Here is a 14,895-nt window from a genome sequence, read left to right as displayed (position 1 = left end):
GACTTGCCCGAATGAAAAATGCTTCCACATCTATGACAAGGCTTAACCCAAGGGTGCGTGTGCTCACATTTTGTCTATTGTTGTTATTTCGTTTTGAAATAAACACATTATTTCCCTTCTACTATTCCCTTCACCTATCTGCCTTTTTATTAGTGTAGGAAATTTGTTTTTTCTCCAGGGTCACCCCGGATTTACTGTAGGTCTCTTTGCACTTTCCCCTGCTAACCAGTGATAAAGTCGCTGTGCTCCTCCTTTCAACATGGTAACATTAATCGGCAGATCCCCGATTGGAATTTTTAAGTTATCTATAAGTCCCTAGTATATGGTACAAAGTGTACCCAGGGCTGTAAGTTAAATGTCACTAGTGGACTACAGAATCCATTGTGCCACCCATTACAGTGACAGTAGCATGACTGGAGGCCTAGAATTTGTAGCCTGACTACTGCAATTTTAAGCTGCAAATTCAACCTGTCAAAATAACCCCTTTTGATAGATAAAACCCTTCCTTTTAAATATTTATAAATCTTCCAAATGTAGGCCTTATTTCCGAGAAGGCAGGAGTCATTGTATTTAAAAGTAGGACAAGTAGAAATTTAATGTCAAATATGTCCTTACAAAGATGCAAAAGATAATTCACTGTAGCAAGGCTGGCAGTTTCATAGGAAAACACCGGGCTACATTGTTACATTTAAAAATGCTAATTTTTAAGACAAAACCACTAGAAAAATAAGCAACTATTTTTAAAAGTTATTCAAAATCCAATTCAATAGTGAAGTCGGATTTTTGATGAATATTAAAATAATTTTAGAAGCTTGGCTTTTACCTGCCTAAAGTCTATAGAGGTCTGTTTGCATTTGCTCTCCCACTTCTGCCAGCCAGTAATACGCTTTGTAATAGATGTGAATTGGTGTGAAATGCCCAGGAACAAACAATATGCTGACCTGCATGGGCAGAAAAAACTCCTCTGAACTTGACAGAATATGCAGGATGAAGCTGAAAGCATCTTTTTTGACATTACTGTGGCAAAACCTGCTTGATTGTGAAATCCTGCTTGACAAATCTGCTAGGTTTTACATATAACACTTGGGACGCACTTCAAGGGACGTCAAAAGGATGGCAAAACAATTCTTGTGTATTCATTGATTGGTTGCTGGAAAACTCTGCTTCCGATTTCTGACTTTTGCCTCTGGGGTATTGGGAGTATAGGGTTTCCCCAAACTGGATTGTAGTGTTAGATATGGGAGGACACTGGGATTACTATACTGTTCTCCCTACACATATCCCCAACCCTCATAGCCTATGTTTTGTGAAGCCGAAGACTTCCGCCATCTTGAAAAAGCCCAAAGTGGGTATGGTTGACTCCAAGAACTTTTCCCCCATTGGTTAGGGATTGCCCAGAAGCCATTCCCACCCACTAGCCTCTGCCTGGCATAAATGTGGCATCTCCAGGCACCCACCATAGAACACTACATGACCTGAGGAAGATCAGAAGGGGACTGAACCTGTTGAGACCTGAGAAGGACCTGCTCTCCCTCTTGTACTCAGGACAAAGCAGTGTTCTTTAAGGGTCATAAGGCTGACCGTCTGTTATAGCTACAGGGACACAACAAGCTACAAGAGGCCTTTCCCTGCAACTGCCCAGCTGACCAGTGGCTACTGGATCTCGATTCGACCTGACTCTACTGTTTGGCCTCTGCCTGACACCCTGTGAGTCTGTAAGTGCCTCCCCCAGGGTCCTGAAGGGCTTCAGAAGTGTACTCCTATGGTGGATTAGGACATGAAGGACTAAAGTCAGAAGGTGAAATCTTTGACGAGGATGAACCTGGTTAGTGTATCCAACCCATGCTCCATCGTTTTGAGGGTTCAACCTAAGAAGAGTTGTGACTTCCTTGAGGTGGGTAGTCACCCACCCCAAAATAAAATAAAATGTCTTACTATCATTTACCACCATCTCTATAGTCTATGTGCATTTCTTTCATACATTTTTCTGGTTCTTCCACCACTTCTCCAATTGTGATAGTTCCCTTAAACGAGCACTGCTAGCTGATCAAGGATGTTCCTGCACCTCGCACATTCCACTATGAGCTGATCTTTAATCAGTTCTTCTGCATAGCACCAAAGAAAACAAGTTACTTACCTGTGACTGTGGTTCCCCAGTATTGGTAACTTTCATAGATTCCCATGCTTTTGTATTAATTAATTAATTAATTTATTAATTAATTACTTTTGTGTCTTGTAAAGCGCACTGCTACCCGCACCGCAGGCCTCGTAGCGCTATAGACCGCTGGGGAACCCGTCCTGGCTTTCCCTGTGAGATACTCCCTCCTGGGAGTCTCCAAGGTGAAACCAGGCATCCCCGGCGTTTGTGAGGGGCCGTTGTGGAGATGAGGCAAGCTTAATGCCCAGAGTTGCCGAGTGTGATCCCTGATTAGAGTAGGCACCAAGGCGAGAATTATCAAGTCCGCTGATCCTGGTCCAAGACCCTGCCGCGTCGGGAATCGAACCCTGGTCCCAGGCCGTTCTCTGCTCTCGGGTCTGCCGCCTCTAACCAGTGAGCCACACCACTCCTAGACTATCATTCCCCGTCGTCGGAATGGGAGTCTCTGTAACAAAATAACATAGCAGTAGGCACAAAAGAGAAAGAAAAAGGCCTAGGCCTCATTCCCTTTCGTAGCATATCCGCCTCTTTTTGTAAAAGAGACCAAACTTAGGCATCAGCCAATCAGAAGAGCCTCACCCCATAGAACCCTCCTGAAGGAACCTCAGAGCCTCAGATTTTCGTAGCCGTTGTGTAACAGTCACCATATCTGCTGAAGACTGAGCTTTCCTCAGGGAGGTGGGTGGGCGCATGGGAATCTATGAAAGTTACCAATACTGGGGAACCACAGTTACAGGTAAGTAACTTGTTTTCTTGCCCCAGTATTGGAACTTTCATAGATTCCCATGCTTTTGTATCAGAGTAGCAAGCAGTCAGCCATAAGCACATTTTGTGGCCTAAATAAACATTGCAATAGCCATTATCACATGAGAACCAAAATGTGCAGAATAAAAGGAAGGTGGGATAGAAAGCAAAGCTCACCAATTAGTGGAAGAGGTTCCTCAGGACCACTTGGCCTACAGCCGTATCTTCCTGTTGCAAGGAATCCAGGCAGTAATGCTTTATAAAGGTGTGCACGCTGCTCCAAGTCGCAGCTCTGCAAATGTCCTTGATGTGCACTCCCCCAAAGAGTGCTGTTGAAGAAGCCACTGATCTTATGTAATGTGCTCTAACCCTGCTGGTCAGCGGCTTTCCAGCTGAATTATGGCAATGTAGAATGGCACTTGTAATCCACCTTGCAATCCCTTGTTTGAAAAGAGGGAGGCGCTTCTGAGGACCACGAAAAGCAATAAATAATTGGGAGGATTCACGGAATCCTTTGGTGCGATCCAAGTAAAATTTTAAGCACCTTTGTACATCCAGAGAATGTAGCGACCTCTCCGCTGGTGAAGTAGGGTGCGGAAAGGAAGCTTTAAGAATAACAGGTTCCTTCAAGTGGAAGTCCGAGGGCATTCTGGGTAGGAACTTTGGATTAATCCGTAAAATCACAGTTTTTCTTTTGAACTGGAGAAAAGGCTCTTGGATTGTGAGCGCCTGCAATTCCCCAACTCGTCTTGCTGATGTGAGGGCAAGAAGGAGAGCCAACTTCCATGAAAGGAATTTCATATCTGACCGATGTAATGGTTCAAAGGGGCCCTTCATGAGCTGGGTAAGGACCAAATTCAATTGCCACGTAGGATGCGGAGGCCTCACCGGGAGCTAGACACAAAATAAACCTTTAAGAAACTGTTTTATTATCCTAGAAGACCAAAGAGAAGGTCCAGACGCTGAACGTCTGAATCTAGAAATCGCTGCCAAATGAACTTTTATGGATGAATGGGCCAGCCCAGACTTAGCCAGGGACAAATGATAAGGCAGAACTTGATGAGGTTGTGAAGAGAAGGGGTCAACATCCTCTGTCTTGCACCAAATGCAAAATCTTTTCCATTTGAGACGGTAAGTTTTGTTAGTGGAAGGGGCTCTAGCCTGGGAGAGAACTTCCTTTATTTCATTTGAGATGGGAAGGTTCATAAACTCTCGCTGCTCAGGAGTCATGCTGTCAGGTGCAACAACACTGGATCCGGATGCCAAACTTGCCCTTCAGACATCGTGAGGAGATCTGGAATCGTCCGCAAGGGAAGTGGAGGAACTAGCGACAACAGGTGGAGTTCCGTGAACCAGAACTGTCTCGCCCAAACAGGGGCTATCAAGATCATCTTGCATGGTTCCACCTTGATCTTCCTGATAAGCCTCGGGACAGTGGAATGGGGGGGAAAGGCGTAGACATGTCCCTGACCAGGCTATCGAAAGTGCATTCCCCAATGACTCTTGGTGGTGAAGCCTGCTTGCATAAGACCGGCATTTCTTGTTGGTCGGTGTGGCAAATAGATCTAGCGCAGGCTTGCCCCACTGTCGGAAGACCTCGTCCAGACCTTGCTGGTTCAGTTCCCACACGTGACTGACTGAGGATGACCTGCTTAGTCTGTTGGCATTTTCGTTTAAAACTCCTGGCAGGTGCTCCGCCTGTAGCAAAATCCCATGATGGATCGCCCATTCCCAGATTTCCTGAGCTTCCTGAGACAACGGGAGAGACCTGGTTCCCCCTTCTTTGTTCACGTAATGCATGGCCGTGGTGTTGTCCGTCCGTATGAGAACTTTTGAACCTCTTAGACGAGGGAGAAAAGCCTGAAGAGCCAGTTTGATCGCCCTGAGCTCCAGGAGATCGATGTGGAGCCGACAAGTCTGAGGAGACCAATGCCCACTGACATGCAGGTCCTGCAGTAATGCTCCCCAACCGTCCAATGACGCATCTGTCGTCACAACCTGAGGAGATGGATCGCTTACGAAGGATAGACCTTGGGACAAGTTCTCCTGCTGTGTCCACCACACAGCAGCTTTTTTCATTGCTGAGGTGATGGTCACCTTGTCGTCGAACGACCCGTGAACCTGTCTCCACTGGATGTCCAGTTGCTCTTGATGAGGACGCATCCTCAATCTGCAGTGTGGAATCAGAGGAATGCATGAAGAGATTACCCCCAGAACGGATTTGTAACGGCGTACTGAAAGACACCTTCTTCTTTGTAAGTCTAGTACCATGGTCTGCAGTTTTTCTTGTCTCTTCAAGGTTGGGAAAGCTTTCTTGAGATTTGAGTCCAAGATGGCTCCCAGGAAGCGTGCTGTCCTGGACGGAACCCAAGATGATTTTTCCTTGTTCAGAGTGAGACCCAAATTCTGGAAGAGGTTTGTGCACGCGTTGACCGCTTCCCTCGCAGCCTCCCTGGACGGAGCCTTCAGCAACCAATCGTCCAGGTAAGGGAAGACCTGCAAATGATTCTTCTGTAGAAACGCAGCTACTGGTGTCAGCAACTTCGTGAAAATTCTCGGAGCTGAGCGAAGTCCAAAGGGTAAAACCCTGAATTGAAAGTGGCTCTTGGCTACTGTGAATCGTAGAACCTTCTGTGTGCCGGGTGAATTGGAACGTGAAAGTACGCATCTTTGAGATCGAGCATGGCCATTAAATCCCCTGGATTGACAAGACGTAGAATGTCATGAAGAGAGACCATACGGAAGGATAGGGAGATGAGATAGGTGTTGAGCTCCCTGAGATCTAAAATTGGGCGCCATTTCTCTAGCGTCTTCCTTACCAGGAAGAACCTGGAATAGAATCCTTCTCCTCTTTGGGCAGAGGGAACCGGCTCTATCGCTCCTTTCAGGAGCATCTGATGAACCTCGAGCCGCAGAAGACGCAGATGTTTTGATGGAATGACAGCAGGGATCTTGGATGGTAGGATTTGCGTGAATTCCAGAGTATGGCCCTTTCAAATGATGTTGAGCACCCATTGGTCTGATGTTATCTTGGACCAATTTCGAAGGTATTGTGAAACCCTGCCTCCTACTGATGATTTTACAGAGGTGGGTACAGTAGGAAGAGCCAGGAGGCCGCTATTGTCTCTTGGACGAATCACATCCTTGGCGAGCTTGCTTCCCTCTGTTGTTAGGCCTTGAGTAATTTGAAGACTGACCTTGCCTTTGCTGGTACGGTTGACGGTACTGTTGTGAACCTGAGCCATATGATGAGTACCTCTGCTGTTGATAAGAGCCTCTGTAGGAAGTGCACTTGCCCTTGGAACCCCTAAAAGGAGCTTTGCGGTACTGAAGCGTACCCAGAGACTTAGCAGTCTCAGTATCTTTCTTAATATCTTGGAGGGTGTCATCAATCAGCTTACCAAATAGTGCTTCCCCATCAAAGGGCAAATCCAAGATCTTATTTTGGATTTCGGGCCTGAACCAGGTTGCCTTAAGCCACCCCTGGCGATGAAGAACTGCAGCTTCAGCCAAGGAACGAAAAGCTGTTGTGACAATATCCATGGCACAGTCTATGACTTCCATTGACGTTGCTTCCCCTTCTTGCAAGATCTTTTTTGCCTCTGTCTTGGGACTCCGGAGGAAGTTGATCTAAGTGTGGCGAAATATCACACCAAAGTTGGCGATCGTACCTGCCCAATATCGCAAAGGCATTTGCAGCTCTCACCAACAGACTCGCCATTGAAGAAAATATTTTTCAGGCATTGTCCAGCCTCCTGCCCTCTTTATCCGGAGGAGTCGTCAAAGGAGCCGAGGGGTTGCGAGACTTCCTTTGTGCCGCTTGTGAGATTACCGAGTCCGGTCTCGGATGCCCCGTCAAAGACGCTGGACCATCCTCAGGGGCTTTGTATTTTTTTTCGAGCGGCGGTAGTACAGGGACCACCGTCGCTCATTTTTCATCCCCTTAAGGCCTTCATCCCACAGATGTTGAACAATAGGGATGGATCTCGTTATCTTCCTATAAGGTTCTTTAAAATCATATAAAAAACACTCAGTGGAAGCAGAAGGCATAGATAGTTTGAATCTGCCAGCCGCTCTCTCCATTAGCTTGTGAAACCCCCCTATATCCGCTGGCAGGGAGTCCACCGTATCCGGACACGGAGATGCTGGGTCTGGAATGACATACTCAACCCATTCTGCCCCTTGACCAGGCCTTTCATCAAAATTTTCATCGTCCTCCGATGAATCATCATGGGTGTCCAATGGAAACGAAGGCTCTTGTGGAACCGGTGTCTGTGGCCGAGATGATACCTGAGATGGCATTTCAGGAGCAGCCATTGGCGGAGCCGCAGGGGCAGGCAAGTCCTGCATAGTCGGAACGGCAGCAGCAGAAGGTTGTGAACATCTTGATTTATAGTCCTGCAACATATTGTGAAGGCCCTGCAATAATGATGAAGGAACAGATACCATGTCCTGTTTCGAGTACTGTTTTGGCTGGGAAGAATGATGATGGTGATAACCACATTCCTGGCTGTACTCTCCGTCGGAATCTGTCTCCTGACATTTGACCAGAAGCTGGTAAGGACTATTCGCATAGCCATACGAGTCCTGTTCGTCATCCTGCGACTCATCGTCATCCTCCTCTAAAAGCAGAGCTGGAGGCAAGGGGGTAACTCTCCTAGGAGATGTCATGTCCGGTGTGATCCTTGTCATAGAGATGATAATCCTCTTTTCCGACCACAAAATCGTCGACGATCCCGTCGACAATGGAGTTGTAAATATTGCCGTCGTCGGAATAAACGTCGTCGACGAAAGAACACTCGACGACGAGATGGGCGTCGTTGATGTCGTAGACGACGAGACCGTCGACGCTCCTGCTGTCGTCGTCGTCAATGTTGTCGTTGTCGAAGCCCTCGACGATGACACCGTCGTCCTCACCACCGTCGACAAACCCTTCGTCGCCACTGCTGTCGTCGACATCCCTGTCGACGTCGCTGCCGTCGTCGGCGCCTTCGTCGACGATTGGGTTCGCACTGAGGTGAGATCAAGCAGCTGTCAGATGTCTTGTTGTACCCTTCCTAGATAGGGTGAGTGAAAGCACAATAACGCGTGAAGCAGCTGAAGCCAGACTGTCTATTAGGCGCGAGGATGTGCTTGTTAGCAGTAGTGCGTAGCATGAGAGAAGTCCAACAGAACTGTGACATTGTTGAAACTAATATTGCAGGGTGGCGATGTTTCAATAAAATAACGTGCTAACAAAAATTGTAAGCAAGATTCACCGACATTGTGGACATACCCGGTTTCTTTTTAAGAAGTGTGGGTTCTTCAATTCAACTAGGTTGTTCGCTATCATTGTGGTTGAGGCATGGTTGTCACCAAATTGTTGAGTTGAAAGATGTCTTCAGAGACTGTCTTGATTGAAGTAGAAGGATTGATCAGGAACAAACCCTGTGAAGCCCATCTAGGCCAGGCACCAGTCCTCAACCAACACAGAAGGGTTTCATGGTAAACAAGATTGGAGCTTTCTGATATAAAGCACTCTGCTGCATTCAAAATTACAATCATCAACTGTGTTGTTTGCAATTTTCACCCCGAATGTGCTGGGTATACTCAGACGTGAGTCCCAGGCTCTCCACACCACTGGAGTCAAGCTATCCAGGCTGATGAAGGCTGATAGCCAGAAACCGGTCCTTGGATGCTTGATTCCGGTCTGGGAAAGACATGGGTTGGTAGTTCGGACTGGACTGTTCCCATGAGGCACAGGGTCAGAGCTGATTTGCATATAGCCAGTGTCTAACCCAGGGTGGTGTGGAGTGCAAAAAAACGATGGATTTAGGCCCAGATCCTTGTAGTGGGGTGAATGTATGACATTGTTCTACATTCTGTCCATCAACTGTGTTTTTTGCATTCAAAATTACAGCACACTCGCACCTCAACACTGGATTGGAGATTAATATTATTATTTTTATTATTAAATTAGTTTTGTAATGCACGCAGCTACCCAAAAATGGTTTCCCAGGGCCTAGCACACAAATTGCTAGAAAAGGAGCAGTCAAGAACCATTTGCTACTAAAAGAGCCACGTTTTAAGATTTCTTCGAAAGCTGAGATAGGACGGGTCATTCTTCAATGACACCGGAAGAGAATTCCAGATTTTGGGGCCAAGACACGAAAAGGAACGGCCTCCCATTCTTGCGCGTTTAAATCTGGGAATCACGAAGTCTTAGTGGGCTGTAGAGCGCAGTGGACGAGAAGGAATGTAAGGATGGATGAGCTCTTGCAGATACGCTGGTGCCACACCTTGTTTGATTTTAAAGATGTAACACAGGGTTTTAAATGTAATTCTTTGATCAATTTGAAGCCAGTGAAGGTTACGTAAATATGGCGAGATGGAAGCCTGTCTAGGAACTTGACAAAGAAGGCGTACTGCAGAGTTCTGAACTACCTGTAGATTTCTCAGTACCGTTTGGCAGCTACCGAGATAGTGAACATTGCCGTAATCGAGGCGAGAGGTGAGGAGTGCCTGGACTACCGTGCGTTGGGTTAAGGCAGGAGGCATCCAAATGATCTTACGAAGCCACCTCAAGATCGTAAAACAGATGGCAGCAACACTCGCCACCTGTTGTCTCATAGAGAGACTATAATCAATAATGATGCCCAGATTACGGACATGGGTGACAGGTAGGGGACAGGAACCTATTTCCTGAGGCCAATGGTGAGGGCCCCATAGGTCCTTGTGCTTGCCCAGGATAAGGACCTCAGTCTTATCCCCATTTAACTTTAAGATTACAGAACTCACTGAAAAGAGTAAACGATTAAAGAAAAGCAAACACTTTTCACAAGTAACGTTGAATACCTTGAACAGCTTCCAAAGTAAATACTCTTGGCTAGGGTTGCTGAATGTCACACAGGCAGACAGCAGCAGGGCTACACTTTCACCCTATTAAAAAAAACATTCTGTCCAGACTTCTCACGTAAATAATTTATTTCTACTAAGCTTCACTTCACACGAAGGATTCAGAACGCTTTCTTAGTAGTGGAAGGTGTGGGGCTTCCTTGAACATCAGGCATCCATGAAGAGAGAGGTAGGAAGAACCTTTCATATGTGTCTAATTTAGCTGCTCGACCCAGCTTACAAGCGAGCAGCCTCAGAAAGGTGGAAAAAGTTGGAACATTCTTTATAGAGTTCAGTTATGATTAGATACCTAATCGGGCGTGTACATGAAACATAGGATGGCAGAAAGAATGATGCTTTATGTTTCGAACATGGTTTGGGAGTACATTTTATGCAGACGGTCATCCAAGTTTACCTCTCGCTGTCAACAAAGCATTGATTGTCCTCTCGCTGAGTGCTCCAAAACTTGCTTTGATATCAAGGAATGGTTTGCTGCCCAGACCTACGGACATCAGCTCTGGAGAATGACGCTCTGTACACAGAGAGGAGAGACAAGGGAGGTTACAATTCAAGTGAATGAGATCAGTGAGATGGAGATGACTGACTGAGAGAGACATTCTGCCAGAAAAGACAATGTAAGAGCAGCCAATGAGAGGTGAGGTTAACCAGGGAGAGACTGGGGAAAGAACAGAGAAATGTGAGAGCAATGAGACAGGTGAAGACTATGTACTACATATATAGTTCAATCACCCATCCAATTTATGCTGGACAGAGGATTCTTTTTCTAGGAGTAGCCCCTATGCCACCCAACCATTAACGAATGGACAGTGCTTGTATTAGAGTGTCTTAAACGAGCATTGTTTTTTTATGTGATGGGTTAGATCATAGCTGATGCTGAAGGTTTTCTACTACATTTTGTTACAGGCTATGTTCTAGGTATGATTGTGGGTTATGTTAACAATTATGTTAAATACTTTTTTGCAACCCCTTCAACCCTATACGTGACCTAGTGTCATAATGTATGTTATTCGAACAAACTGTCTCACCTTTGTTCTCAGTGGCCTGGTGCCACAACAGCTGTGCAGTCACAGTGGTCCAGCGGTTCTTGGCTTCCACACTGCCTGCCTGGAAGGTGAAGGACTCTCTGGTTTTCCGGCGCCTGAACCAAAGCTCGAATCGGAGACCACTGTCACCAATGTTCTCTGTGAGACCCATGTCAGCAGTCTAGTAGTAGAGCCAGAGATGTGGAATGAGAGACACAGTAACAAACAGGGATATTGAGTAAACAGATTGGGCAGAGGGTAGGCTGGAGAAGGACTCAGCCAGGGAGAAAGTGCGAGATGGACTGGGTTTAAGAAACACTGACAAGGACAAGGAGAACACGGAAACAGAGCTTACAGTGAAGGCCACAAAAAGAAAAAGAGAGATTGACGAGGAAACATTAGGCAAGAAGAGAGAGCAAAAGAAACAGAGGACAGGAGTGGTCAAAAATAGAAAAAAAAGTGTAGGGAGACGTAAGACTGGGGAAGCCGAGAGCATGAGGGACATGCAAGGAGAATAGATTAACCAAAGAATGATTACTTGAGGGCCTTTCTATGATGGAATGCATACAGGAACACAGATACTTGCTTGTAACACAATTTCTCCAAGGTTGCATATTTTAAAGATTACTTTGATTGTGAACGACTCCCAGCCATCAGAAGATGACCCAAAATAAACAAAGTATTCTCATTTCTAACATGAGAATTTTGCTTTACACGTGAGGTTAAGCTATATAAAAAGCATCTCCCCCTGCAGCATAGTGCAGTGGAAGGATTAATTGTAAATGAAATAATTATTAATATGTACACAAATGTGTAGAAAAGCCACAAATATGCATTTCTAAATGTAAACATAAGGTCACCCAGAGAGATCATTCTGTAGTTTCTTTGATATCCTTGTCTTTCAAAGTGAAGTTCACTGGATAAGAAAGGGAATACTTTTGTGTTAATTTCGAAAGTCTGTTACCTTTTCAGAACATTGGGGGAATATTAAAAATCCTGCAGAATTTGTTTAAATTACAATGCTGGGAACTACAGAATTTTCAGTTCTACGTTTTAGTTGTTCATGAATGATGGCGATAAGGTGAGTAAGACTACATCTTTTTTTTTTTAACAACAGATTTTATTGAGTTTATAACATCCAGTGGGCGAAACCCAGTATGCAGCATATAGGCAAATGACAGTATACATGAGCATGAAATTATGGAGTGAGCCTCACTAGGAGGTCTGCGAAACATTCGATCCAACATCCCACCCCACCCCCTCCCCCAAACTCTGCACCATACATCCCATAAGAAACAATAAGTACATGCACTGTAAAAAGAATAGAGCCACAGCTACAACCAATGAGCACATTACATTGGGGAGCCATTGATGACCAGTCGTTCAATAGGGTCTGGGTTTGCTGGCTGTAAAAGGAAGGACAGGTCAATACCCCAGTATTTAGCCCACCTGGCCCAGATCTTTCCATGTTTCTGTGGGCAACCCCGTGCCTAAAATACCGCTACTTCAGCCGACATACATTTATCTAAGGCTGTTTTCCATGCCGCCACCCCGGGGGAGAGAAAGATTTCCAATGTTGAGCGATGTCACGCTCGGCTAGAGTGAGGCCTAGGAACAGGAGGTGTCTCGGAGGTGTCTCTTCTATCTTTTCCCCCCGATGTCTTCGGTGCTGTGAAGAAGTGTCAGTCGAGGGTCCGCCGGGATGTCCCACCCCAATACCCGCCCCAGACAGGACAGCACACCTGACCAAAAGACTACATCTTTTAGGAAAGATTTTCCATAGCCCTTGAACATTCAGAGGTTTTAGGAAGAATAGCACATAACATGGTTTTCGGTTCTATGTTTTTCTATTAAGTGAGGGTAAAAGATTTCCATATCTCGGCCTCTCTATAAAGAATCTGTATAAAAACAGTATGTTCTTTTGTAGCCTTTCTATTAAAGAACCATGATATATTAGATTCCCGATCCTTCCCTCAGATAAGGGTTAAATACTAAAAACTGAACTAAAGTCTTTCTAGAGATAATAACACATGTGCTGCCCACTTTACAGATGAGTCCATATGGAAAGGATCCTTCTGCTAGCCTCCTTCTAGGAGTGTTGCAGGCCGGTTCTTTGTTTAGTGAGAGCTCACAGTTTGGAATACTTTAAGTAACTGAACCTAGCACCAAATGGAGGTCGAGGACGCCCCAAGCAAGAAAAGAAAACACAAAAAACAAAGAATATTCCGGACCCAACCACTAGATGGTGGACTAATGCATAGCATAGCATGTGAATTCAGAAAAATATTCATGCTGCAAAAGAACAATAGTTACTTACCTGTAAACAGGTGGTTCTCCAGTATTGGTGTCTTTCATAGATTCACATGCCTGAATCATTCCCCGTCGTCGGAGTAGGAGTCTCACGGTACATAAAAAAGCAATAAAATGCCATAAAATATATAGCATATTACAGAAATACCAAACCAGGAAGTAAGTAGCCCCAGCTACAGTAGAAAAAACTTCCACTTTCGTGACTATCTAGGTCATTATGTGTTAGTCCAAATTTCAGCCAATCAGGCGACAGCACCCACCAGAATGTTCTCCCCAGAGGCTCAGGCTCTCAGATTTTCCCGCACAGGAGTGAAGTCCCATGCTATAAGAGAGAGTCTCTGGGGGAAGGCGGGCGGGTTGCATGTGAATCTATGAAAGACACCAATACTGGAGAACCACCTGTTTACAGGTAAGTAACTATTGTTCTTCTCCAGTATTAGGGGTGTCTTTCATAGATTCACATGCCTGAATCAGAATAGTAAGCAGTACTCACATTATAACGCTCGTAGACGTCAGAATATCATGTATGCATATAACTAAATATATATATCCATGTATACAGTAAAGGAGACATGCACAACAGTAATTACATGTTCTGAGTAAACGTCTAAGAGCAGAAATGAGGAGGTGGAAACAGAGGCTCACCTTATTTGAAAAGATTGCGAAGCACTGCTCTCCCCACTGAAGCATCTGCATCATCTGCCGAGTCCAGACAGTAGTGTCTAGTAAAGGTGTGCCTGCTAGACCACGTGGCAGCTCTGCAGATCTGTCGAAGCGGCACACCAGCAAAAAGGGCAGTGGAAGAGCTAACTGCCCTGGTTGAATGTGCTCTTGGCAAGGTTTGCAAGGGCCTACCGGCCTGTTGGTGACAAAGTCCAATCGTACAGGAAACCCATCTAGCAATGGTCTGTTTTGAAACAGCACAACTGCTGGCCATAGGCCACGAACAGTTGGTCTGTCTTGCGGGTGGCCGAAGTTCTGGAGAGGTAAAATCGAAGGCATCTTCTAATGTCTAAAGAATGCAGTGCTTTCTCAGCCGTAGATTGTGGGTTAGGAAAGAATGTTTTAAGGACAACGGGTTCATTAAGGTGAAAGTCCAGTGGTACTTTAGGCATGTATGTGGGATTAGTGCGCAATACCACTGAGTCCGTGGTGAATTGAAGAAAAGGTGCCTTAGATGTAAATGCCTGAATATCGCTGACCCTCCTAGCAGATGTCAAAGCCAGGAGCAACGATACCTTCCATGTCAGAAATTTCAGGTCCACCTTATGAATCGGCTCAAAGGGGTGTCGCATGAGCTGGGAAAGGACGATGTTCAGATGCCATGCCGGAGGAGGTTTCCGGATTGGCGGAAACATGCGAAATAAGCCCTTGAAAAATTGTTGGATGATCCGTACAGAGAACAGAGAGTTTGATCCATCTTGGCGAAACCTAGAGATGGCTGCTAGGAAGACCTTAAGAGTCGAGTGCGCCAAACCCAGTCTGGCTAGATGCAGAAAGAAAGGAAGGATCTGTTCTGGTGTTGCTTGAATGGGATGTAAGTCATTAGCTTGGCACCATGCACAAAACCTCTTCCACTTAAGTTTGTATGTCTTGATCGTGGATGGAGCCCTGGCTTTTGCGAGCACCTCCTGACAATCTTGTGGAATATTTAGGTGTGCAAATTCCATGTGTTGAGGAGCCAAGCTGACAATTTCAGCGAGTTCGGGTCCGGATGGTATACCCTGCCTTGCTGGGTGGAAAGAAGCTGCGGAATGCGTGGTAGTG

The 14,895-nt window shown here is 45.7% G+C and overlaps 1 protein-coding gene across 1 annotated transcript in view; it reads right to left on the bottom strand.

The window, feature by feature from the left end:
• Positions 1-14,895, bottom strand: part of ARHGEF40 (Rho guanine nucleotide exchange factor 40) — a 312,707-nt gene that overhangs the window by 51,191 nt on the left and 246,621 nt on the right. Inside the window, exons 19-20 of the mRNA XM_086923058.1 lie at positions 10,822-10,999; positions 10,191-10,307 (exon numbers count right to left, since the gene is read on the bottom strand). Coding sequence (XP_086779184.1) covers positions 10,191-10,307; positions 10,822-10,999 — 295 coding nt within the window. The remainder of the gene's footprint in view (positions 1-10,190; positions 10,308-10,821; positions 11,000-14,895) is intronic.

This window comes from Lissotriton vulgaris, chromosome 5, assembly GCF_964263255.1.
Source record: "Lissotriton vulgaris chromosome 5, aLisVul1.2, whole genome shotgun sequence".
Taxonomy (NCBI): Eukaryota; Metazoa; Chordata; class Amphibia; order Caudata; family Salamandridae; genus Lissotriton; species Lissotriton vulgaris.
This window is presented reverse-complemented; position numbering and strand designations above follow the sequence as displayed.